The sequence below is a fragment of the Hylaeus anthracinus genome, unplaced genomic scaffold (genome assembly GCF_026225885.1).
Source record: "Hylaeus anthracinus isolate JK02 unplaced genomic scaffold, UHH_iyHylAnth1.0_haploid 3, whole genome shotgun sequence".
Taxonomy (NCBI): domain Eukaryota; kingdom Metazoa; phylum Arthropoda; class Insecta; order Hymenoptera; family Colletidae; genus Hylaeus; species Hylaeus anthracinus.
In genome coordinates this window covers 6,914,166-6,941,749 of record NW_026535284.1, presented here as the reverse complement: position 1 = coordinate 6,941,749, position 27,584 = coordinate 6,914,166, and the positions used below count along the sequence as shown (strand labels likewise).

Here is a 27,584-nt window from a genome sequence, read left to right as displayed (position 1 = left end):
CACACACACACACACACACACACACACACACACACACACACACACACCGTCTGCCTTGCAATCTCGCATTTACACGAATGATTACCGCATTAAACTCGTAAATACAGGGCGTCGAATTTCTCATCTGGAACGAGACGCGGGGCCCCCGAAGAAAAACGAAATACGAGAATTTAATTAACCCGAAGCGTTGGATGGGGCTGAATTGGAAAGAAGGAAATACTGCGACGCAATTGGGACAGGAAGAATGTGTGTGTATAGTCGAACGCGGTTTTCGAGACTTTCGAGTTTCAGGAAAGCTGAAAATGCGCGAGTCGAGCCGATAAGAAGATTGATTAACATTGCTCGATAGTGGGAGAAGTTAATCTTTTGGTATTAGGGGAGGTTTTATGGAAAAACTGTTAGAAACCAGGGTAAATATAGTTGGTTTTCTTAAAGCAATTGTATACATTTGTTTGAATTTTGGTAGGATCTTGGTTATTTGAAGAAATGGAGGTCTTTGGTACTAAAGACTTTCTGGAAGTATTGTTAGGAATAAGATTGAGTGTAGATGGTCTTCTTTAAAGCAACTAAACTGTATTTCTCACGTTTGGTAAATATGATTTGGTGAATTACAGTAGAACCTCGATTATAGCAGGAAATGGTAGACTTTGATACCAAAGATTTTGTGTAAAAATGATTAGGAATAAGATTTAGTATAGTTGATCATCCCACAGGAACTAAATTGTATTTGTCACATTTAATATAGAATATTTGTTGAATTATATTAGAATTTCGAATATTGCAGGATATGGACTTTTGGTACCAGAAACTATATACATAGTAGTATATACTACTTAAGGAATAAGGGTAAGTATATAGTTTGTCAAGAGAAAACTGAATAATTCTTATGACTTTAATCGTTCATGCAATAATGATTAATAATTAAAGAATGTTAGTTAGAATTACTTTTGAAATATCTCAAATACTATATCACAAAATACTATATCACAAAACTCGACTAAAAATAAATATTAACAACAAACATTCTTTAAAGAGATCAATAAATAAATGTGTTGTCCATTAAACTACGCGTTTGATAAAACGTATTTGTTGAATTACAAAAAAAAAACCTCAACTATTCGTAGGAAATGAGGCTTCAACATTAATTTTCTCGAATAATGTTTGTAATACCTATTTTGAAACAGGATTCTGTAATATATTCAAACGCGTGACACGTTGACTGCCATGGAAAACCGCAGTCGAGTGACATGAAGTCTCCTAACTGATATTGCAAAATGATATAAACTCCCAATTGGTAGAATGCGGCATGATCAATGTAATCTTTACCAATTGGTGGTCTCGCGCCATATAGCCACGAATATGCTTGTTCATGCACGTACGCTGGAGACCTTCATATAAAAATGATTCAGTGTCTATATTAAAAGGAGGAGCTTGTTAACCCTTTGTACTCCAAGGAATTCAGGCTATAGGTTGCTACTCAGCTCCGAGGAGATTTTTATTACATTTCTTAGTTACACAATGACCATGTATAATAAAAATCTTGGCAATTTATTGGCAAACTTTAAATTGTAAGCAACATAGTTTATATTACTTATAGCAGGGAGCCTCTGAGCATCCAGCCAGTATAGTTGGTTTTAAATATAATTAAATACATGTTTATTAGCCGATATAATTTAATAGAAATATTATATTCATTTTATCATTCATAGTAAGGAATATCTGAATATCTAGCCAGTACAGCTGGCTTTATTTTGCGATCATTTATATATTAAATAAATTTTCAAGTGTTTCACCAGCATCTCAAAGCACAACACACGCATGTTTAAATAAATCAATGTATCGACTACGATTGAAGTGGCAAGCAAGGAAACCAAAAAGCATCGAGTAAGCAAATAATACTTGTCAGTTGCAAAAAAAAAAAACTCACCCACTGGTTCATTTGTTGGATACACCCGCGGTACACGGTTCACGTTCTCGTCGAGGGTCGTCATCGAAACTTTCTCGGCTGAAAGCAAATTTTTGAACGCGCATTTAGCCACCAATTCGTTTACTCGGCATTTTATTTATCTTGGTGTACGCTTGAATCACGCTGTCAGATGCATCCGAACCAAGCCCCGCGCGATAAAATCACCATATTTCAGCTCTATATACCCGCGGAACTCTCATAAATGCTCGGAAGTTGAACGATAAAACGCGGTACTACGAAACTCTATCGAGATCATAATCGAAACATGAGAAGCTCTGTAAATGGAACGTTATTCGGTGAAAATTACTACGGGGCTTCTGGTAATAAGCCAATTTCCTTCGCAACCTAAACTCTGTACTCGAGCTCATGCTTAACCGATCGCGTCTTTTCGACGTTTGATTATAGTGAATCCGTTGCAATTCCGATTTTCTGGCGGGAAGCCAGATCTCCTCGTGATCGAAATTTTGGATTCCATCAAACTTGAATTGCACAGGAATTCACGTTAAAAGTATGTAACTACCCCAATTCCCTCTCTCCAAATTAGGACAACTCTCGAGAATTTTTAACGTAGATTTAATGTACAAGGGTTTTGAATAAATGAAAACGAAAAATGTTAGCAATTTAATTGAGAAAAAATTCTTACAGTTGATACTATTTTTAAGGTAGTGATTTGCAAACTAGGGGGAGGCTAGGGAGGATATCTAATAATTCGAAGGGTTTGTAAAGAAAATTTTTGGCATAGACAAGTGACTTAAACATCGCTTTGTGGTGAGGATATATTTCCATTTTATCACTTTCACTGATACACTTATTTCGTTTAATAAGTGCCTCCACTTTTAAATTTCAATTAGAAAAACTTACACAAGTACGAAGTGTTGTAAAAGGTGAGTAATTGTGAATAATTCTTTTGTGTTCAACAACTTAAAATTGAATCAATGAAAATACACTTAATTTAGAATGATTTGCAACAAACGAAATGAGAATGCGTACATCAAGAAATTATTGTGCTTTTTAAATATATTTTTCAATGTCGATGTACATCTAAAGAAGACCAATAAAAACACACTTCACTTGAAATAAAATCACTATATCTTTTAAACAGATTTTTCAATGTCAAGATACACCCGAAGACAACCAAAAGAACTTCCAAAATTATCGAATTAATTACCAAAATCAAAATAAATCCCCCTCAAGTCTACACTCCAACAACAATCATTGTTCACGCACTCCCAATTCCATAAATTAATTTCCCTCGGACCTCGCCCCCCCCCCCCCCACCTCACCAACTTTGAAAACCACTCCCTCAGCACGACGCCACGTTACATACAACACCCTTAAGAGATCCCACGTCACGAGTCGTATTTCGAGGTCTATCAGCGACTCCGTTATTGCAGAATCTATTGCGTTCCCCGAGTTTCTGGTAATAAGCCAATTTCCTTTCGCGACTATAAACCATCGATCGAAGCTAAGCTCGACACGGTCTTATAACTAAGCGGTCACTTTGCGTCACAATCGTGTTTCGAGATTCGCGTTCGGGTCCACGCGATTCCGTTAACGTGGGAAATCGGTGCTTTGTTCGCGATCGAAATCGATCGTATCTAATCACCGTTCGCGCGATTATTTCAGGTGATAATTCGGTGTCGCGATTATATTTTCAGCGCACCGCGGTTCACTCGCCGATGGTTGGTCCCATTATCGCGAATCGGTTGTTGGGCCCTCGTCCTCGGCGGTCTGGTCGGTTCCCTTGGCCTGGTTACCGGTTCTTCGGGTCGTTTCCGACTCGGCGTTATCTTTCTCTTTTCGCTCATGGTTGTTCACTGGCATTCGTCGCAGGGGACACCGTGCCAACACTACCAAAACGGTACACCGAGCGACAGGTGAAACGGAAAAACAGGAAAACGTGGCAGCTCGTCGCGCATAGATGCTCCGGGCGCAAACGATCGCGTACTAAAGTCGACGAGAGAGCCGACTAGAAATATCCTGGTGGTGGTAGCCAGCCGATGGGCCGTGGTTAGCGGCGGAGTTCTCGAGTTGGCAGCATCCCACAATCAAGAAATACCGGTGGAAACCTGGGTGACACGGTTGCGGCGTGTCACCTTGTATCGCGACAGGCCCGTGTATGGTATGATATTCTGTAATCGTTTGCTGGGGATTTAACCTACCATTGTACGCTAAATTGTCACTTAACCACTCTGTCATCTGTGCTGCGAGACGTTTTTCAAATAGGGGATTCGGAATTTTGTTTGTTTGGATAATATCAGGTGTAGAAATTAATTCTGTAGTCTTACATCCTACCGTTCATACGCGCGGTTTAAATACAAATATTTATTCGTCATTTTGTTACTTTGAATTCCTAATCTTCTGAATTCGCAAGCTGATCTCAATTTTAATGAATGTGTATACACAACTATAGTCTCAAGCTGATGGTTCCATGTATCCTGGCTGTGTGGTACAACGGGCTCTCCAAAAAGGGATTTGGAATTTTGTTTTTTGAATAATATCAAATGTAGAACTTAATTCTGTGATCTTACATTCTATCGTTTATACGCGCGGTTTAAATACAAATCATTATGTTTAATTTTGTTACTTTAAATTGTAAATGATAGTCATTACTATGTATCCTATTCATGAAGTCTAGTAGCTAATATATTTCACTTATTGTATACTTGCCAGTCATTGAGTGTAGAAATGAATTCTCTATTTTTATATTAAATTATCTGTAACTCTAGTCTAAACAGAAATATTTGCTCGTCACTTTATTGCTTTAAAGCGCCAACTTTCATGAAAAGTACAGATTGCTTTGACACTTGATTGCAAATCAACATTGTAACTAATCCATCTAACCCTCTTTCTAACGTCAATGCTCTGAAAATTTCTAATACACATTTTTATTATGCCAGCAATCGTTACTTTCTCGATACCGTACACTCTTACTGATTTCATGATACTCGCACTTTCCAACTCTTCAATTATCTCGTGTTTTCTATCTATTGTTACCGCAACACGGTTTCACGTTGGCATTATTATGTGAGAACGTGTGTACGGTAACTTCTATATCGAATTGGTATGATCACAATTAATTTTTATTAATATAAAAGTGGATTTCGATGTTAAAATATTCTACAAGGATTCAGTAACAATAATAATAATTTATGAATGGATTCGAAACTCCTTTAAGTGAAGGAGATAATAAACTAATGAATAATATTAATGTATTAGTACATGTATAGAGTAATAATATGCAATTGACATAGTTACATAAAATGTTAGTAAAATTGTATACTCTGCACATCCTGGAGCAGACATTAAAATTGCTTCGTTTTCATTCATTCCACGAAATCATTAAATCTTATCGTTCCTTCCTATCTCTAATTACATAATTCGCTACTTGCTTTAACCAGAGTTGGGCAGTATTGAATTCGAATAACAAACGACTAATAAAACTAGTAATTTTCATTCAATCAACATCAAATATAATTTCATTTAAAAATTGTACTCAGATAAGAATTTTGATATACGTAAACTATTTGTCATATATACAACTCTATTTCTGTAATTAGAGAAAGAAGGGGCCAATTAATTAACCAATAAAGTAAATACTCTATTACAAGACTTGACTCGAAAAATTGCAGTAATTTTTATCTAAATAAAAACTCTTCCATTGAAATAAAAAAGTAAAGTGGCTTATGGTCGCCAGCCTTGTTTACATCGTAAACAGGAAATTAAAAGTGGGTAAACATGGAACTATGAACGATACCGTTTGCAAGAGCTAATATTCCATAATTTGGAATTCAGTCGTGAAATTACAGTTCGCGAAGAGGTTGATTGTTGGCATGATTCTAAGATGAACGGATATTAGTGGCTGCTTGGTAACGGTAGCGCCAGTTCCCGCCGTATGTAGAATTTTACAGTCGAGTGAGGCCTATTTTTAACTTCCTGGTTATTTTTGCTTCAGTTTGGCCGCGTATAGATGGAAAATCAAACATCTCGCGAAAAGCGTTCGTTTCCACGACGATGAATTGTGTAAGTGAGCGTTTCGCACGCGTACGTCATAAAACATGGACAGTAATTCATATCTACGCGAGACAAGAATTTATGCACAGTCACACGTTCGATAAAAAAAATATTCAAAAAAAAAAAAAAAAAATACAAGAAAACGGGAATTTAAATGATACATTCTCACTCTTCTGTCCTGTTTAACATAGAGCCGAATCCTTAAAGGCGCCATTATTTTTATTAACGAAATAAATTAGTTAATTTCCCTGGACTGTTATTAATGTTTTATTTAGGCCGTTTTATTCCATCGAAATTTCGTAATCGAAACGGTAAACGAAAACAGTTTTGCGAACAAGTAATTATATTATCGCTTCTCCGTTTAAAGGGAATATGTCAAACAGATAATAACAAAACGGTATTTATCAATAAAAATATTTACCGAACAGATAATTAATCCATTAATCTTTTCTTGTACGTTGCTACCGAAATTTACGAATGAAGGAACTTTTATCTTTTATCGTTCGTTTCGTAACGCTACGAGTGACATCAATGCACGACGATACAATTGATGATGTCACGGTAAACAACAACTTAACCACCGAGGTTATTAAAAAGGAAACAGTCTTGCACGCTCCCAGAAAGCGTAGGAGGGACCTTTTTAAATGATCGCTTGGTCGAGATGAATACTCTTAATTTCGCCGAATTATTGAATATTAAAAATAAAATTAGTATCGCAACTGTTACAATTCGTTTTCGTTTTAAATTAAATTTTATACAAATATTTGTAACATTTTTAATCGTAATATAAGTCCTCTTCGATATAGAGTCTTTGAAAGAGTGCCAAAATTATGAAACCCTAATAGGAGATATAAAAAACAAAAAATTAAAAATTATAAGATATATAGCAAGTGTATTGGTAAAATAGTTTTATATTTTTGTTTAAGTCAGCAATAAGGAAAATTGTATGTGTCTGAGGTTAGGGAAAACTATTTAAAATAAATAAGCATTTAGTTAATATCCAAGAAAAAAGTTATCCCAGTCGAAAAATTTTAATTTAATTATGATTAAATATACGTTCGCGCGTGGTAGATGGTATTGTTTGACCCTTGGACGTTCCTTGGCCTTTGACTCGTTTTACAGTGCTTTTTGCACGCACGACGGTGTGCCGCGAGTTTCCGCGGCACAGGTAAACCGAAACGAGCGTGCTCGATTTTAATTTACTCGCGAAACCGGGATCCAAAGCTTGCCTAAGGAGATTTCGGCGACGCATCAAGGTAAAATTTTACAAAAGAGGGTGTTTCGAGCTCATGATAATAACCTTATCGTCTGGAATCCAATTTAATGATGGAACACCGAGGGAACTGATAACATTTTTTCTGAGAAATAGGAGCATAGTATCAACAGAATTTTGGAGTAAGGTTTCGCTTGAAATATTCGAGTAAAAAAATTGGAGCTTGCATCAATGCATGATATTTAATATCCAAAAAATCACGTAAAGAAAGATGTATCCAGGTTGATTACATTTTTTCGTAAGATTGAAGGGTACGTTTCACATATTAACTCGAATAGCTCAAAGTGGCATGAACTTGTGAGATGATCTAGCAGAACAGATCTCGTTTAAGATTCTTGAGACAAATGCTTAATTTAACCAGATGGAATATACTAAACGACAAGTCGAACAATGCAAATGCATATTTTGTGCGTGAGGATGTTAAAAAAATGTCAAGGCAAACTTCATGCCTTCAATTGACACGTTATTATTAATTCACTGTGATAGTCAGTTTATCAATGAGTTCACTGTTTCACAGTCATAGCATTCATGGTCAAGCAAGATTAGAGACACGCACTGATGGGATCTAGGCACGCATCTCGAGCTATAAAAGATTTGGTTCGCTAAGACGAAAACTCAACTTCTTTATTATTTTTCAATTTCTTCTTTAAAATTCCATTTCTCAAAGCCGTGAAATCTTAAAATACATTTTTCAAACTGTGTGGTGATATCGGAAGATTGAAAAAAGTAATCTTTAGGGAACGCTATACAGGTCAAAGAATACAACTTACAACTTTAAAACGGTTTCCTTTGGAACGACATTTCTCGACCTAGTTTTGACAAAATCTCAAGAAGTGCTCAAGCAAATGGCTCGAAAGTATGTTTAGCAAACCTCTAGCCACGGTACTAGAATGATCGTAGTATCAATTAGGGTTTCTGAATTATGAAAATGCCTAATGTGATTAGTCAGCAGGAAGAATCTAAAATTTATTGATTTTAAAGAGTGATCTCTGTCCTTTATTATGCTTTTCGCTTCGACTTACTATTTACTGTTTTCATTCAATTAAACCCAATCATTAATTTCAATTCCTCCAATAACATTCGAATTTTTTATTCTCTTAAATAAGCATAGAACGAACGATGAGTTCGATGAGTAGTTACATTCATTATTTGTTACCTGTTACGAGTGATCACGACATAATTTTAATCGAGAAAAGTAATTATATTTTTCTGCAAACTACTACTTAGCGTCCTTTACATTAAAATTATCTATATATATAACTCAAACTTTAATGAATGAAAATATCAAATTTGAGTTTCTCGCGATAATTGATTTGTAAAACACGTGATCCTGAAAATGACTCGCCTTATCGTACGAGCCAGAACCCTGCATTAAAGTTGTGTTCGTGGACATATCGGTAATACGTATCTTCCAGACCACTATCCTTGTACTATGTGTTTGTGACGTCGATTAATCTTGCATAATAGGTCGTTAACCTTGACTCACAAGCGACTGTGTAAATGACTGCACGTATGACCATAGTACAAATTATGTAACGTAGAATTTGCATCAATCATTGCTCATTAGTATCTACGTGAAACAGGCGTGCTTGCTAATTTCTTTCTCCAAAATACAAAACGAAAAAAAAAAAGATACTTCTATTTGCAAAAGAAACACTGCAAATTTTCTGTAAATTACGCGAAACTGTCTTCTATTCTCTACACGTGACTAGTTCTTATCGGAACTATTTCTTATTCATGTTACTCCGCTGATTAATCCAGTCATTGTATATTTGCTTATGAAAATATTCTGTTGTGAACACTTTTACTTAGTCGTGGTAAATAATGTGCGAAACATACCACACGGTTATCAGGTGATATTTTACTGGGTCTCGACAGGTGTAAAAAGTCAATATTTTCGTAGATATCTCGAAAACTATTGTGTTTACTGCGAAAATAGTTATCGTGTAAAGTGAGGGGATGTTCGATAAAGATACGAACATTGTTGTAGAAAAAAGTGTCCAACATTTTTTTTCTTCTTATACAGTCAGTTCACACGCAGCGTGACAAAGTGTGAGCACAACTTTGATCTTTGAACTTTGATCCACGTTACCCATAGTTGCAGATATGTACGGAACTACATGTATTTATTTCAATCGATACTTGAAACCTATTAATGATAATGGGAAAAGTAGGAATACGTGTACATAATCGTTTTTACTGTTCGAATCGCTGCATTAAACAAAAAAAAAAAAACTAACTGCTATAAATTCTTATTTATAGGAAAGAGACGTATAACACATTTTTATAGGCAATTTTCTTATCTCCATTTTTGTAATAAGTATTTTTGCAGTAAACATTACAAAAGTATACGATGAATAAACCATTTTTAGGCTAGCTTGACTATAACCACCTTCTTGTAAATACGAAACGTCAGGAAAATCATAGTTAATGCTGCTAATTTATGTAAAGCGTCTCAATAGGTTTGAAAATAATCTCGAGTTAGCATAAATGCATAAATAATTCGGATGAAGCTTTTTATTGTCTAAAATATTCATTAAACCAGAGGTTCCCAAACTTTTTAGACCCACTGCTTCCCTAGTATACATTATTATTTTCGGTGGCTTCTTTAATGCCAATCAATATGAGACTAATCTGAAATATGTTAGACAGACTACATTTTGTGGCACAAGCTAACTAAATATAAGTGTTGCTATTTCATAAGACTTAATTTCTTTATTATTAAACTTTACCGATATTTATTTTTCTTTCTCTTACATTTTTACATATTGCATTTACGTTTTGCATATTTACGATATATCGCGGCTCCCCAGGGAACAAAATATATTTATTTTTATGAAATGTATTTTTTATTTGTTTTAATAAATATAGCTTATTTCAAACTGAGTAAGACTGCAAACAGTCGAAAACATTGTTCAAATAAAACACACGTTTACCCTCACTCAGACATTTTTAAACCTCAATTTTAAACCTATGTAATTTTCAATTAGCCTGCAATTTTACAAAACTAAGATGCTTCTTCACGGAAACAATACAATCTCTGAAAGTAACGCAAAAAGCTGAATGTATCTGTTTTCTAAATCGCACGTCTTGCTTTCCCGCAACACTTTGTTATTTTGCTATCGGTCGTACCTCTCGCTTTTCCGCGAACTCTGCCGACTTACGAGCAGTCACTGCTGAAGAAACGCAATCAGAGCAACGTCAGCGTCACGGATTCCACCAATAGGGAGTTTCAGATCGGTACAGTTAGCACCGAGCTGTAAAACCGTAAAGTTAACGATCAAACCCACGACGTATCGGGGTTACGACCTGCTTCCAACGAGATATTTATTTAAGAAACTACCCCTCTTTAGTGGCGTCCAGAAAGCAAATGTTTGATGACGAATCACCTTTAATTTGAAATAATTGGTCTGACACAAGCATGTGTATTTAATTGTACTTATTCGGTATTTTGACGTCACGTTTGGGTTCTTTTTAATTAAATGTTGTGGTAGACATATTTATACAAAATAAGAATATACATTTTCATATTATAAATGAGATGTATACTCTTATGTTTACTCCAACATTTAATAATAGATAGAATGTTCTTATTTTGTATAAGTACAAAATAAGAAAGGCAAGAGCAAAACAGGAAAATTATTTTATGAAACTTTCTTAATATGGCCAACTATGGGACCAAAGAACATAGAGATGAACAAGTTACATAATCCAGTGCATCATACTGTATATTAGTACATAATCAATTATGCCTGACATTCAACGGACTTATCAACACACATTACAATCGTTTTTTATTTCAGATGGATAGGTAGTGTAATTAAAAAAAATATCATATTTACGTAATTGATAGATATCGATACGGTACTAGCACACCTCTAATCTCTTATCAAGTTTGAGGTCATTTGTAGATACACCTGAGAATCATTTAATAAAGATGCCGATTTTAAACGTAAATGCACTAAGGCTACCAGGCCTGGTGTGAACATTGTAAATAATTTGTAAACAAATTGACCAGAATAACGAAGACAAATTTAAAGAAACATCTACATTCACGAAAAAGATGAAAAAAGTGATCCATGAAAAATATTCATTTGTCGAAAAAATATATTTGACAACAACTTCATATCTCATCAAGATGTACAATTTTTGTTTAAACTATTTTTTCAAAGGATCATTTTTTTCCCCGAACCATTTTTCTTCCTTTTTTTAAGAATTTGTTTCTCATAGATAATAGAAGTTGCTCCTATGTGTCATTTGACGAAATATGCTTCATTTCGACCGAAGAAGTGAAAAATAATTTTTATAGACAATTTTAGATTTTGACCAAAATCGACGTGCAAACCCCCTTGCGACTTCTTAAAAAGATCCTTCTTTCATTTTTTAAAAATCGGGTTTTCAATTTAGACAAAAACTTGCTGTATGTTTTTTGTATGGATCCATGAGATCTACAACGAAAAAAAGTTTAATTCCAAAATGTTCACTATTAAGAGAGCTACGAATTTTTGAAGAATAAACAACTTTTTGCATATTTTTCCGCTAAAAAGTACAAAAAAATAGATTCTTTCGATAGTTTTATACTTTTTAAAAATTCTCCACCAGAAGACACGTGATCTCGCGTTTTGATAACTAAAATTCGTTTACCCGATCAAGAGTTATGATTTTTTCAAATTTTACTTCAGAATTCTGGTCGAAGCGCAGCCCAGGGTACATCTATACTGCGTAATAACTCGAATTTGATAACAGATAAAACAAAATTTCTTAGACGAAAGTTGTACACTATGAAAACGTTCACAAAAATGCGAACACAATTTTCATGCAGCAGGTGTCGGAAATCATGGTGGAAATAATACTAAAAATAATCTTCTTTTATATTTCTTATCATCGTGTTATAGACTGTTAAGAACCACTAAATTTTGTAATTAAAATTTGTTCAATACCTCTTATGATTTTAGAGATATCAGCAAAAATATAACCAGAATTATCTCAAAAGAGTGTTTACACCCTTAAAACCGTTTCTGGGCAAAAATGAAAAAGGACGTTATGGTTCCTATGAATTTTACTCGTCAGTCCATCTGCTAATAATGTCTCTGTGAGGCATCTGGACTATCGTTAATCTCGGTTACCGGGTTATACACAGGTTATTTATACATATTTTCAACCGCCATGCGCCGACTACTAACTGCGATCGGAAAGTTTATGCAGTGGAACGTGCATAGCTCAATTATGAGTTCTGCAATACCCGGAGGGTGTTCCTCGAACGCGACGCGTACGATTCCCCGGTGGCAGGCTTCTTCAGCCTAGTTTTCGTCGAGAAACTCGATTAACAATGCGGCTAAGAAATCGGTTAACGACGCGAGCGAAGAAGAACCAGCGCGAATGGAAATCACTGCCCCGGGTATTCGTGGATTCGAGAAATGCGGGTACCGTTACGTTTGTAACACTGAGAGGTGCGTAGGTGATTATGCTAGAGAATTCTCGAGGATTTTTAACGCTAATTCCTATTTGAATACACCAGGTGATTCCTGATTGATTTATCATTAGTGGATCATAGAAAATTGATTGTATTCGATGGAATTTATTGAACGGAAGAATTTTTGTATTTTTATATTATTTTTCGAGCTGTCAAGGTGATTTTTATCTGTTAAACGGTACCGCGTAATTTTTTTTTTTCGTAACTCGACGATCTATTACGATTCATTTCTCATTATTTTTACTCGTCCACGTGATTCTATTTATTTCTTAACTCGAAAAAAGTCACGTGAAGCCATAATCACCACTTCCAGATACCGAAGCGTGCGCAACTTTTTCCTCGGGAACGCGGACAGTTTGAAAATACCAGACGTCAAAGAAAGTAAAGTGAAAGGCATGTAACACAATTAACTGCATAAAAAACTAACGAATTTGGCTTTCCCACTTTTTCCCTGAGAATGCACATTGGAATTGGAAAGCTGCGAAGGAGAATGCCAATTTCAATACCATGGTCAAACGAGATGTCTTCAAGTACAAACAGAAAATTAATGATGATTCCACTTCTCTCGTCTAACATTGTTACTGTAGCTTACAGAATTGACAATCGCAAGTCATTCATTTGAAATTTCCCTATTCAATTTTCTAGGTTCGAGCGCCTATATTTTTAAACATTTCAATAACAGAGAACCGCAGGAAAATAAATATATTTTCATAATGACAATCACATATTAGCCGTTCATAGAATATTTCAGAAAAAGGCAAGGCTCCTCTAAAATTAATTATCTTCAGAGAATAATAGGAGATTAAATATTTCAAATAAATTGAAAATTACTCTAAATAAATTTGCATAATAGTAACGATATTTGCTGTTCATAGAATATTTTATAAAAAGGCAAGGCCCCATTTAAAGCAATTAACTTCAGGCCCTAATTAGCCCAGATCCACTACTGACTATAAAGTAAAGAAAAAAAAAAAGAGAAATATCACGGTCTACTGGTTTTTCCTCAGTCAACAGACGATACTTAATCTCGAACAGCTCGGTGTACGAGCAAGAAAAAACGTCATGCCTCGTCATACCACGTTCAAGAACACATTGGTCATCGCGCGCGATTGTTCTTATGTGCGTTTTACGACGACCTCGGGCTAACTCGATCTCGCTATTACGCAGGAAGGAGGCGTGCAAGAAAAATAATAGCTGTCTCAAAAATGCCATCATGTTCGCGATTTAAAGACGTGACTGCGAACAGACGCAGGGTAGAGGCATTCAAAATACGGAGAGGGAATCTTATCTAGTTAGAAAATTTGGAGTAACGAGATTATAGATACGATACTATTAATTTACTATTCATGAATTAGAAGTAAAAATTGGATCGATAGAAAGGAATATTTTATCGAGAAATTACATTTAGAAAAAGGCAATACTCATTGAGCCACGAACTTGAATCATAAAATCAAATTTCGTTATATAATAATTCGTAGAGAAGCAAACAAAAAATTCCCACGGCAATGATAGGTAAAATATGCACTTTGTGGAATATTTATGATCAGCTTGAAACTTACTTTAAAAACGTTCTCATTATTATTTCATTATCGAGTACACCAAACATTATTATTTCTTATTATACTTCCATATGAGATAATAAAATCGGTCGGTTCGTTGTACTTTTTAGAGCATAACACATACTTCTTGTCCAACAGGCATTAAATTAAAGCTCGTTAACAAAAAGGAATTTTTAAAAATTATTCACTTTATTATCTCCAAAACAAAATGTGACTTTTGGGGCTCGTCTAAAGCGAACGCGACATTTTCTAATTAAATAAATAATTACATTTTCAAGCGACACCAGAAAAATATTCAACCCAGAAGAACAATTCACAAAGAATATAAAGAATTGTTCAAAGTAAGCCTCTAACCAAATAAAATGCTTAAAAAAGTCTCACTCCAATAAATAAATCATACTTAATATACACTAGACTCTGGAAATAATATTATAAAAATAATAAATGTGAAAATCCAAGCAACAGAATAATACAATATTCTTCGATTAAAAATTAGGAATAGAGACATTTTTTTAAACGAAACAAATAATACAAAAAAATCTCTTCTCTTAGGAATCTTTCTGTCCCTAAAAAACACGTAAACAGTGCACCAATGGTCCCCTTCGACTCACGAGGCTTGAAGAAGATACACTGCAAAACCTGCGTTTTCTGGCGAATCGCAATTAATGCCACACCGTGGATTGTCTACGAATTCACCTGATAATGGGAGTTTAATTAACGAGGTGCGGAAGTACGCGAGCGGCCGATGAAGCGAATTGGACGGGTATATCGTTACATATAACACGTGCGCACAGGTTTCCAGGTGTGTTGGTACATTCGAGAGGTGAAACTGTTGGTGTTAGTCTTATTGGATCGCGACAGATGGATTTGCGAAGTCCGCGTTCGCTATTGACATGGTTCCCATTCGTTACTCCTTCGCGTCGTCTTCGCTCAACCGTAATTATCGTTCGACGAAAACCTAAACTGGCTCGAATTTCGAGAAAAGTCACCAAACGGAGGACTTTCTTACAATGTAAGGAAACATTCGAAGGCTAGGAGATTGTAAACATCCTTGTGTTCGAAGTGTCCTACGAAGCAATCGTGCGGTGTCGTTTACGTTACTAAGTAGTTTCAAACAAGCAAGGGGGCTTGCGAAGCGATTTCTTCCGTTTTATATGATTATATATTGACTATATTGTATATTGAAATTATAATAGTTGATCTTCAACGACCTTGAATGACCTCTAACCATAGACTACTATGCGTGACCCAAAATAATCTGTGAGACCAATCAAGAAATAATTCTTAGATACTGTCTGCTTTAATATAAACCAAAATTAAATTATTGCATTTTTGTCTCGTCTCTTTATGTCGAATAAATAATAATTACTCAAGTGGCTTCATTTACAATGCTACTTAGTGTACACCAGCTAATGGTTTGTACACAATTAAACATTATAGTTAAAGAATTTTTGTCAAATGTATTCGTTTTTGTAGAATGTATTCGTATATCGATCAATTTCACGCAAAAGTCTTTTGGGCGTTTCTTAACTTCTTTTCTTATAATCAATGATATTTTACATATTTTCGGAAGTCTCTAAAATAGATTCTATACTAGAGATTTCCGAGAATACGTAGAATATCATTGTTTATAAAAAATAAATTGATAAATTACAATTTTACATAGCTTCTTTTGGAAATTGATCGGTGTACGAATACTTTCTACATCCACTGTTGCTCTGCTTTTCCAAAAGATAATTACGCTGTTTAATTAATCATCGACAGACGAGTGTTTAAGGAAATTTGTTATCGGTTATTGTTCCCCGCCTCGGAAAGGAACACGGAGGACTATTGGGAAAACGAAACGACTCGTTTTCATTGGACGTGTGGCACGTAAACCCTATCGATAGCATTCAATGAAGCACGCGCTGTGTCGGACTGAATAGGTATGCCAATATGCGGGTCTCATTTCCAATCCCAAATATCACGTGCAATGCTGTATAATGGCGCATTGAATTGCTTTGAAACTCGGGGCCTGCCTTTCCCACCTGTTTCATTGTCACGGTTTTCATTTAACGCGAAATAATGTTACAACGTTCTCGACTAACGTATCGTTCCTGGTGATTCTTTATCTTACGCGGATGGTAGGCTTTTCCTTTTATTTTTTGAATATCCCCTACAAATACTCACCCACTATCACGTATTTATGTATGCTATCGCTTATAAGTTAGAAATCAGAAACGTTGATTTTGTTTAAAACAATGAAACTCGAAGTATCGATTATAAGTCGAATACTAATTAGTGAGAACAACGATTTTCTTTTATATAAAATTCATTGTTACAATTTTTTACCCCAGCTGTTTATTCATTTTTGCCAGATAAAGTGAAGATGAGATTTATAGGAGGCTGCTGCACACGAAAGAACAAAAGGATGTATTTATAAATGCAAAAATCAGCTATGATAAAGCGTGGTAATCTATCAGGCTACGAACGTGAGAGAAAAGTTGTGTAAAAACAGTAAGTAAAAACAGTAAGTAAAAACAGTAAGTAAAAAAAGTCAGCAAAGCATTAAAAAATCTGTGAAGAAATAATTTCTTTTCTGGTCTAATAATACGAATTAAAAATAACAAGGAAATTTTATTAAAATTTAATTGGATTATATTTTCTTCGCGTTACTTATTAATAATGGAAAATAGGGTTTTTTCCCCTCACAATATGCTTTCCACCGACATGAGTAGACATAGTTTCTCACGACCACTGAAATTGAAGTATAATTTTCTGTGTCCCGGAAGTTTCGTTACTGTGTATTCTTTTATAATTATGAGCAATTTGTTACTTTCTCTTTTTTGCACAAATAATAGAACCACGAACATTTCCGCTCTTGTTATGATCGAGCAGCTCGTGTCGTAACACATCTGTTGCTACGTGTCACTTTTTAAATTTCTTTTATCGCGTATTTGAAACAAATTAAATCATATTCACTCAATAAATATGAAACACCCAACCAAATTTTAAAACGGTAGCAACAGGTATGTTGATAGAAACAATCGGCACAAATAACAAATTAAATATCGAATGCAGTTTTGACAGACCAATCATAAAATTGTTAAGTAACGATTTAAAGTATTATTTTATGCCCGTCAGCATCGCAATGAATAAACATGTTGCCTCGATAATCACTAGCGGAACGTTCGAATACTTTAATAACACGAATAACTAATTTACGACTAATTTTGCTGAATAATAAGCGACAAGAATGGACGAGTCATTGACTGCCATAATTTAAAGTTCCCTCTCTTCCTGGAGTAAAGTTCGAGCTATTGCCGCGAGACGGTAGCACCTACGTACCATGCTTCGAGACTACGTCATCCTCCTTTGACAGAATATTGTGTTACTAAACATAATTACGAATGCGTAGCAGCCTTATTATCCTATTTATAGTTTACAACGCCACTGATGCGAGGAATTAAAAAGTCGTACGCCACTGACAAAAACTGTTTACGACCGTAATATAACCTCACCGATTGCGAACATTACAAAGCACTTTCATTAATCTTTGCACTCTTGCCACATATATGAATTATCCGCGAGATAATTACGGGATAATACATCCGTTAAAAATGCGTACGCGATATGATTCAACGAGTTATAAACACGAATTATTTAACGGTGACTTCGTATACACCTGGCAGCACTTCAACGCAAACAATATTTTTGTTTAACTCGTGGCGAATCACCACGTGGTCGGTATTAAACGAAATTAACGGGAAACACTGGTTATCATCTTATTCGATCGTAATTGTACGCGAATCGTAGACAGAACGTCAAAAAAAGCACAAAACATAACGGTGTGGGATTACAGCTGGCACTTGAAGTCCACATCACGTTCTATCGATTATTCGACACACTTTCCAATACCGGGCCTATCTCTTGTACTTTTCTTTTTCGTACCGTCGAAAAGTATTAAAAAATAATAACAGTAACTTACCCACATACGAGCTCCCGTATTCGCCACTCTGTTTACGCTGTTCAGTGTCCGCCATATTGGGATACGAGTGACGCCACTTCCGTAACTGCGTGCATCTGTTTCACTACGTAGGTTAAAAAGTACTTCGTTACTGACTTTTACTTACTCGCGACACACACGCGATTGCTTGATAGTGGGACGTTAATTGAATGTAAATACGAAGGATAATAGTAATGAAAGTGAATCAGTTGCCGTGGGAAGCAACGGTAATACCTTCGCACAAAGTACCTTTCCCTCTTATTGTCCGTTATGCTCTCAGCACTTTTAAATCTTCGAAATGATTATTCGATCAGATTGTATACATATCTAAAACCGATGTTTCCTCTGTAACAATCGTCCCGGAAGATATGTTTTTAAATCGTTATAAAACGTTTGAATAATTTTGTTTCGATATAACGGCGAAGTTTCACATTCCAATTAAAATTTAATCGAGGTTTATTTCTCGACGTTTGAACGTTCACGTTACATATCGAAAGATTTATCGATCGCGCGCATGATAAATGCGTCACAATGCAGCAGGATGAGTAAACAGGCGATCGATAAATTTCTCAACTTTTATAACGAGAATAGATACGTTCGGAGCAACGTTTACCCGTTACAGTTCGAATGAAAAGTATCTCGAATCGAAAACAAAAAATCAGCACACTGTAACAGTCTGTATTAATATTAATGACCGAGGAGCGTCTTATTTAATGCTTTCGATGACGTAAACCGTGACAATTCTATCACCACGCGTTGAATAACCAGGAAATGAAAGAAACAAATGCAAAAAGAGCATTTGAATGTTATTGAGATTATCGTTTGCTAATAAACTAATTTACACCGACAGTTTAATAACTTTACTAAATATTTAATTCGTATAAAAGTCTTGATGTAAATGATGGCGAAACAAATTAGTATGATATGCCCAAGGAAGGCGTATCGAAATAAAATAATATACGTATTAAACGTCTTCACAGTGTTGTAAACATTGAACTACTTTAAAAACAGCGGAATTAAAGTTAAGTTGCTCTTGACATTTCGTGTCTCATAAGAAAGTCATACGGGTCTATATGGTACGTTACAAAATATAGGTTTGTTTATATGTTCGTTTGTCCAGTTTAAAAATATTTATAAAAAAATATTTATCGACCCACTATACGTTGAACCTACAAAATACGCTCCTGGCTGGAGACAGCGGACGAATGAGACACTGTTATAGCACGTGGTTTTATTTACCCGAGTCACCTCGCTGGACGAAGTACAGTACGAGTCAGTGACCTAATTTACGTCTATTTATTTTTGATATGTAAGCTGATACATTGTGCTAAGCGTTTAATTTGTCTGCGTTTATATCAAGCGTGTCAACAGGACTGGCGATGGAGTTACTAGCACCTCGATACAAGCACTAATTTAAAAATTATACTACAAATTAAAAGTAAATGAAATCTAGCTTTTAAATTAGAAATATCGTTAACAATGTCACCTTGTAAGAAGATTGTAATAGGTTTCAAGATTTAATTAATTTATTACTTGATTTGAACATAAATAAATTCATGATTACATAATTGTTCAAGCTGTAGGTTCTTTTTCGAAAAATAAAATAATATTCATGCATCAAAAGGTTAATATTTCATTTTTTATGGATCCCTAGCGAAAGGTGCTCTGAATGAATCTGCTTCGCCGGCCCTGCCAGTGGCGCAACAAGGGGTGGTGCGGCGCGTGCGAAACACGCGGGCCTCTAATTTGGAGGACCTCGAATTTATAAGAAATAATCACGAATATAATATCAGTAAATGGTTGAAATGATAGAGTACGATGATGAGATACCAATTTTTCTGAATATTTCTCTAAACTGTACACGTTGATCATGAATGCAAGTTTCGTAATAAATGTCGAATAAAACGGAGTAAAATTGGATTAAACTGAGAAATACTGTTGGATATTCCTCCAAATCTAAAGATATCTTGTCTATGATCGAATGAGATTCAAAATGACTAATATCACTTCCAAGAGGGGAGTACAACACACGGGCTTCAGAATATCGCGCCACGCTACTGAACCCTGCATACCAAATTCACAAAAAGTACAAATGGGACGTAGTTACAATTAAACTAACATTATCGCTTATATTCTGTTGAATCCGACGAACCACAGAGACCTACATTAACGAGAAGTAAAGGGGCAAGGCAACAAAAGGGAGATCTAACCTTAATCCCGGTGTTTTTCGGGTACACGAGTCCACAGCGCTGCGAAGGCGTTTAACACGCGTACTATTTTGGTTCGATACGGCTTCCTCGGTACGATATCGCAACAGCTCGATGCACCATTGTTTACACCACAATTATGTTACAGAATCATGTACTTGTTAGCGCGTTATCAAACACTCGGTGTGCAAACTATCTCGGGCAAACGGGGGCGCGCAGTCGTCCCTTAGCCCGTCCGTCTGATTCGCGGTTTCGGCGGAGCGCGGCACTACTTTCGCCGGCGGATGTGATTTGATCCCGGCGGTTGCGCGGTCGCAGATTCCCTATGGTGGAATGTGGATGCTGTGCGCGGTGGTTTGTTTCGTACGCGAATTACAGGGTTCGTTTTGCCGGTGATCGAATGTCCCGGACCCGTCGAGCGTATCGTCCTTGCGAGCTGACAGCGGCACGGTGCGATCATGCGGCCTGACGGAACGTACGCGCGCATTGACAATTACGCGCGAACGAGCGCAGAGTGGCCGAGCACGGGCTAGTAAACAAATGTCAGAACGGAGGACGAGAGGGAGAGAGAGAGAGGCAGGGAGGGAAACGAAACACTACCGTGCCCGTTCCAGCGCGAAACAGTGGCGTAACATTGGTGCCTTTCGATCGGGCCGCTTGATATTTCTTCGCGTCGTTAAGGGAAACGTCACGCGTGCATTTTTTTTCGGCTGCTCGACGCGCGTGGAACGTGTGCCCGTGCATTGTCGTCGTGACGTCAGGTGTCACGAGCCCTGTGTTCCGCCGAGTGCCGTGCATCAGCTGCGTGCCAGCTGCATACCCGATCTGTCAACTTTCCGTTTTCGTTTCTTTTTGACACCGGACGTCGAATTTGTCGGCGTTCCGCGAACCGTTTAACGCGCGCGCACACGTACCCCGGTCAACGAGTTCTCGTGCGTGTTATCGGTGTTCCCGTGTGAAAAATGTTTGTAACGTGTCAACGCGTGTGATATGTTGCGCTCCGCGTACGGGTGAAATCGTGAGTGGAGATACACTGATCTCGGTCCCTTTAAATCCGACGAAGGAACGCGCGTGCGACGCACACAACGTTAGTGGCCCTTTGGGCCCTGTTGACGTGGTATTTAAATCATTCAGCGGGCCTCGGTCCCTTTGGGACAGTGTTTCTCAAACCGGGGACCCCTTGGGCTTTCGATCAGTTTTTACATTTCGCGGTAATAGGGATTGCTAGTACTATTCGATAACAGAATTTCTGTGTTATTGCATAGTATTAAATAAATCCCTAGATGGCTTTGAATGCTCGAAATATAAATTGTACTCTTTAAGACAGTGTTAACATTTCATTTCAACGTGTAAGTTTACAATTGAGTTCAGTTTGAATTGAGGGTGTACGTGGATATGATGTTTGAAAAACACTGTTAACGTTGTTTGGCGCCTTTCGAAAAAGCCCTTCGCGCGTTTATTGGTCCTACTCGACGCCGCGCTCTTTTTCTATCTCGAAACCGGTACCGTGCAATCGCGGTTGTATCGCCATCAGCCACGAGAACGAGATCTCGAAGTTCGACCGAGATTCATGGTGAGACGCGGTCGATCTGCTTTTCCCTCGCGCTTCGTTTTACTTTTTCACCTGGTTTCGTCGCGCTTTGAGGTTAGAAAATTATGTAACACCAAACGACTGCTGAACCTGCTTGGCTCGGAATGTGGGATTTGTTCGCAGCTTCCGGCGAGACGTACTTAACTCGGTGAGTGACTGCAATTTCATTATTATTAAATATAATTGTTAAATATGCATAAACAAGCATGTCGACATGCTTGTTGCCAATGTGATAGAAGGACTTGTTCTCTGAAGTTGTTTTAAGGGGTTAGTCGCAGTCGGGTAAATGAAAACGGACACTTTCTTGTGTGTGTGTGTGTTTTTTTAAGGTATTAAATAATAATTTTTCTGAATGAAATGTAAATATATTACAAAGTATGTCTTAAAGAACTGTAAAAGAATTTTTGTTTTAAAAAGTGGTTAATTCATTTGGTCATAACAGGCGATGGCGTGGGTGGCCAGTTGGTTTGCGGTGAGGAAGATTTATTCAAACTGGTGCAGCTGAAAACAAAACTAAAGGTAAATTTCGAAAATATATTAGACTAACGGGACCCTGATCGAAGGATTTTCTATTTTCTTGTATACTTTTTTTTTGATCCTATATCGAATCGTTTAATTTTAGTGGAAAAATTAAAAATCAACTTCAAACGTACGTCATCTTGTTTTAAATTAATTTTTTCCAAAATCCGTCGATCAGGGACCCGCTAGACTAATCTATTTTCGAAATCTACCTTTGTTTTTGTTTCCAGGTAAACCAGTGTAGAGAAATCTTGCTCACCGCAAACCTATGTTTTTAAATCATCGTCTACGTCATCGGCTTTTTAGTTCTTTAAAACATGCTTTATAATATACTTAATTGTTACTTATGCAAATTATTATTTAATAACTAAACAAAAAATCACAAAGAAATGTCGTTTTTCCTTTTACTGACTGCGACTAACCCCTTAAGCTTCATCGGTAATAATAAACATCAGAGGAACAAAGTTTTTACGACGGAAGTTGTCACTCATTGCACGTACGTGTGACTACAGTTTTACGGAGGATTTAACCTATTCACTGCGAGGCAAATTTAAAACGTTTTGCCTTGGGTGTCAAGATTCAAAGGACTAGTTTCTCCTTTTTCGTTTTTGCCGGCTTTCGAGAGTTCGTTAGAATAAGTACCCCTATCGGTGGCGACTGGTACTAATAATCAGTTATTAGGCGCCCGTTTGTCGTTTTAAAAATCCATCACCTTCTGGTGTGGCCCTTAGGCAAGGTACGAACCCTTGGAGAACATATTAGAGCTACTGTCAATGCGATAGTCGAAGATATCAAAAGTTATTATGACTTCGTTGCGATTGGAGAGAAATTGGAGTGAAAGTAGTTAAAAATTGTATACATTAGTGACAATTGAATTGGAGAATATAGAGAACGTTACTATAGAGGCTGTTTAAAGTGAAGTGATTAAATCTCTCATGAGGGGATGAAGCTATCTAAAGATTGTTTTTATTGAAAATATTTGGTAGATAAGGGAGCATTATACGGGGTAAATAATTTTATTTTATTTTATGAATGGTCCTATTTATACGTTTTATTACAAAATATATATATACATATATATAATAGGTGTAAGCATATTATTTGAATCTTCACAATTTTACATTGAATTAGTAAAACAGGCACTTAAAGCAATTCATTTTGAATGAATTGTGACAAACATAATACAAATTTTTCATATATCTATCTTTTAATCAAAAGATTATATCAAAAATAATATTGTAAAGAATATTTAGATTCTTGAGTGGCCACAAATAAGTAACTAAAAACACACTTGTTTGTCAGAGTCCACGTAAATTATATTGAATAAATGGAGCACAACGTAGGGATGTTCAACCCTTAAATTATTTAATTCCAGTCATTTCAAGATAACTTAAAACCGTGTAGTCACGGTGCATGCTTAAAAAGGTTAAAAGGGAGGATTATCATGAATTATTAACGTAATAATGAGGCAGAGGTCCCTGGTGGATCTCGCGACGACTAAGGGTTAAAGAGGGTCCCTGAATAAATGGAGCGATTCTATAGGGATTTTTTTTTTGCAGTTATAAATCTGTATGAAAGCGAATTTAGAGATGAAACAAATCGTTGCCTTGTCGGTTAACTATTTTTAGACAAATTTCATTGATTCTGTCAATGATGCGCGGCACTCTGATACGATTGTGTTACGTTTGCTTGAGCAACCGTGAAATTCGAGACTACTTAATCGTCACGCGGACCGAGTTGCATTCACTAGCGCGAGTAATAGTCGCGTCACGTCTCGGTGAGGTAACGAAGGACATTTTATAATTGTCGATGTGATTAATGAGAATCATCTGCGCACGAAATCAACACGTGACAGAACATTTACGAACAATGTATCTACTTACGAGTGTAATTCAAATTACAAATAGGAAGCAGTCGGAAAGTAGCCCGAAAATTAATCATGTACCGTTGTTGGTTGTCGTTCGTTCTTATTTAGCAAGCAAATTAAAAATTGTCACTTACAGAAGGTTCCTCGAAAATCTGATTATTTGTTCTCTGCTGTGGAAGTTATTTATGAGTAGACTGCGGATGTTTATGCATTAATAGCAAGCGAGAATGTGGGAAAATATACGTGGAAGGATGTGCATGGATAAATATATATAGAATATCAACAATAACAGTTTGCAAGAGTAGAAGTACGCTCATTTAAATCCTAATTCCTTATCAAACATTCTCAATCTTTATGAGTCAACCCAATAAAAGGTGAAAATGTTACTAAACACTGTATTACGTAAAAAATGGAATAAAAGCTCGAAAGCTGTCCCAGAGAGTCCAAAACAAAGGTTGCGATCAAAGTCTTTCACTTTATCGGGCGAATTAAAGCAACAAACGTACCCCTCAATTAATTACTATTATCCCCTAATCATACGGTGCAACACACTCGCGTAATCATCCACTCGAAGGGAAATCAATCTCAAGTCCCAGCAATTCCCCGAAACCGAAATAGTCGGTGCAAAATATCGATGCGCTTAAAATCACCGGCCCGTAATTATCCACCGCGCTTAATTACTCTCCCACGTTTCTTTTCGGGGCATTTTCTTCTTATTCGCCGGGCTCGCAGAAGGAATTCTCGCCGGTGCCTCGTTTTTCACCGGTTCGGTCCTTTCACTTACGGGGTCATCAATCTCTAGCCGGGTTTTCCGACGCGTCGGCGTTACCTGTAGGAGAGCTCGTATGCAGTCACGAACCCTCATCACTAACCGTTTCTCTTTTCCTTTCTTCCTCGGAGCTTTCCGGTTCTGTTATGTAACTTTTCATTATTATTACTCCAGCGCCGAAACATCGGGGTCAGGAGGGTAGGGGATTCGAGGAAACGTGCCGTAAATCTACTTTTCTTGCCAAGTCCGCTGCACTGTCCCCAGTTTGCGGGATATACGCGACTGTGGGGAAAGTATTACTAATTATTAATATTGCGAGGGAGGTAAGGAGGGAAATAGATTAGGATAGTCGTTGGGGCAACTGTGCAATGGCCGATAGAATTTATTTCTTTGTTTGGAATGTAGGCAAAACTGGTACGGTAGGAAATTAGTGTAATATCGTAGATTGGTAGCGATGAATAACTGAGACGTAGATAGGGGAGGTTCATTTCTATCAGTTCTACCAGTGATGGGCAAAACCCTAGAATTCGAATAAATCTGAAGTTTGCCGACATGCTTGTCTTGTTTTCTCTTTTGAATATTTTCCAAAAATGGAAACGAGACAAACACATCGGCAAACTTCAGATTTATTCGAAGTCTAAGGTTTCACCCATCTCTGAGTTCTACTAATGCGGAGAATACGTTGGAAAGAAGAGAATTGAAAAAATAAGTATGAAACTTGGAAGCTAGGACCTTGTCATCGAACCAACAGAGATGAATTCATTTCACTATTGCTGGAACATTAGAACATTGGTTCTTAAGGTTTCTTAATTGTTTCCTGCAATCTATTACAAAAGGTAACAATAGTCAATATTCTTGTCCTTTCAGAAATTAACGTGCAGCGTAGATATTTCACTTCCTTGTTTCGTATCTTTTTGTCTTCCTCATATTTAATAAATTCTTATCACATATTCCAGACCACTTTCCATCAACCTATTGTCACACTAAAACCTCAGAAGCCATTACTGTTCTCAAATGATTCGAATCTTTCCACTCGAGCAATTTCATATAAACAACAAAAAAAAAAAAATGATGTTTTTGAGTGATAACGTTTAGTAATTAGGAGATCGCAGAAGGAAGCAACGTAATCGTGCGTACCCACGATGGTGTATACTTGCGCGAACCTATGCAAATCCGCGGGAACGTTTCGCAATTTCAGGCCAGTTATCGTTTCCTTCGGTACGAATTTAATTACAGTGGTAGGTTCGTTACAGAACGTATCGTTATCGCTACCGTATGATTTGGTTATCGCTGAGGACGCATACGCGAACTGCCTGGCGTTTTTACTTCGAGGAAATACCGAAGGCAAGGATACGTCGGCAATGAACGTTCTCAGGTGAAGGTATTAATGTCGTGTTTAACAAACCGTAGTTCATTTTTATTCACGAAGTCGTTGAGGTGTGTTAACTCTCCGTGATTCGTCTGTCTCACGCAAGAGTCAGGGATAGGCGAACTGAGGCCCAAAGGCCCGATCCGAATCAGATTTCAAGCATATTAAACGGTTACACCACTCTGGTATTAAAAAATCGAACTCTGGTTTCTTTGTTTCGATATCAAAAGTGTAAGGGCAGTTTTGAGCTTTAAAAGTAATCAAACTCTTCTTTAGAATGGTAATCAGTGTGTGAAATGTAGTGATTTAATTCGCATGTTATTATAGATGCATACTATCGTGGAAAAGCGTGTACCGCACTTTTGAGAACGTATTTTAAGTTTTCTTGGGCGTCGTCATGTTCGATTTTAAGAAGCTTTCTACCACTCGTATCTTCTATTGTTCTCTAACAATAGAGATCGGTGATATCTAATTTCTAATCGTAGGTACACGATTAGGTTCAGAGATTTCCTATCCTCGAGTGCAAAGAGAAACGCTCGGTGATCATGTGTCATCACTTGTCTGTAGAATGTGTATCTTGGGGAGCACATATCCTTGTATTGCTCAAGCACGTAGAACACGTAAATCATCATCATTGTCGTGACTGTGGACAGCAGCCATTTCCGAATATTAGATTCGGGGACACAGGGTTTGTCGATGGCTTAGATAGGCCATTTAGTGAAGTAATTGTCCAGCAAATATTAGATCATGGCCCAGGAACCCTATCAAGCGATTCTTCTCCTTAAATTGTTAACATCAAACTGATCTTAAACAATTTTTTGTTTTGTTCGTTTATAGACGCCACATAGAAATCGAATCACTAGAGAATTAAATTCAAGAATCTTGTATTGATATTTAAATACACGTTTTAATCCAAAACAAAGCGAAATTTCGCAGAACAAGTATCGAATTTAATACGTACATTTTTTCGTCGAGATATATTTTAAAATACT

At 36.6% G+C, this 27,584-nt stretch overlaps 1 protein-coding gene across 17 annotated transcripts in view; it reads right to left on the bottom strand.

The window, feature by feature from the left end:
* The window catches only part of LOC128894056 (proteasome subunit alpha type-5-like), a 196,488-nt gene extending 175,619 nt beyond the window's left edge, over nt 1-20,869 (bottom strand). For 5 of the 17 annotated variants that reach the window (XR_008461450.1, XR_008461449.1, XM_054155481.1 and 2 more), the window contains exons 1-2: nt 3,630-3,943; nt 1,928-2,005 (exon numbers count right to left, since the gene is read on the bottom strand). Coding sequence is in view for 15 of the 17 variants with exons in the window: in XM_054155481.1 (XP_054011456.1) it covers nt 1,928-2,005; nt 3,630-3,774 (223 nt within the window). In the remaining 2 variants the exon portion in view is untranslated. Of the gene's footprint in view, nt 1-1,927; nt 2,006-3,134; nt 3,235-3,293; nt 3,516-3,629; nt 3,945-18,252; nt 18,356-18,504; nt 18,587-20,480; nt 20,753-20,853 lie in introns of those variants that run through there. The other 12 variants (XM_054155470.1, XM_054155484.1, XM_054155485.1 and 9 more) reach the window with 10 other exon arrangements.
* Nucleotides 20,870-27,584: the final 6,715 nt, after the last annotated feature.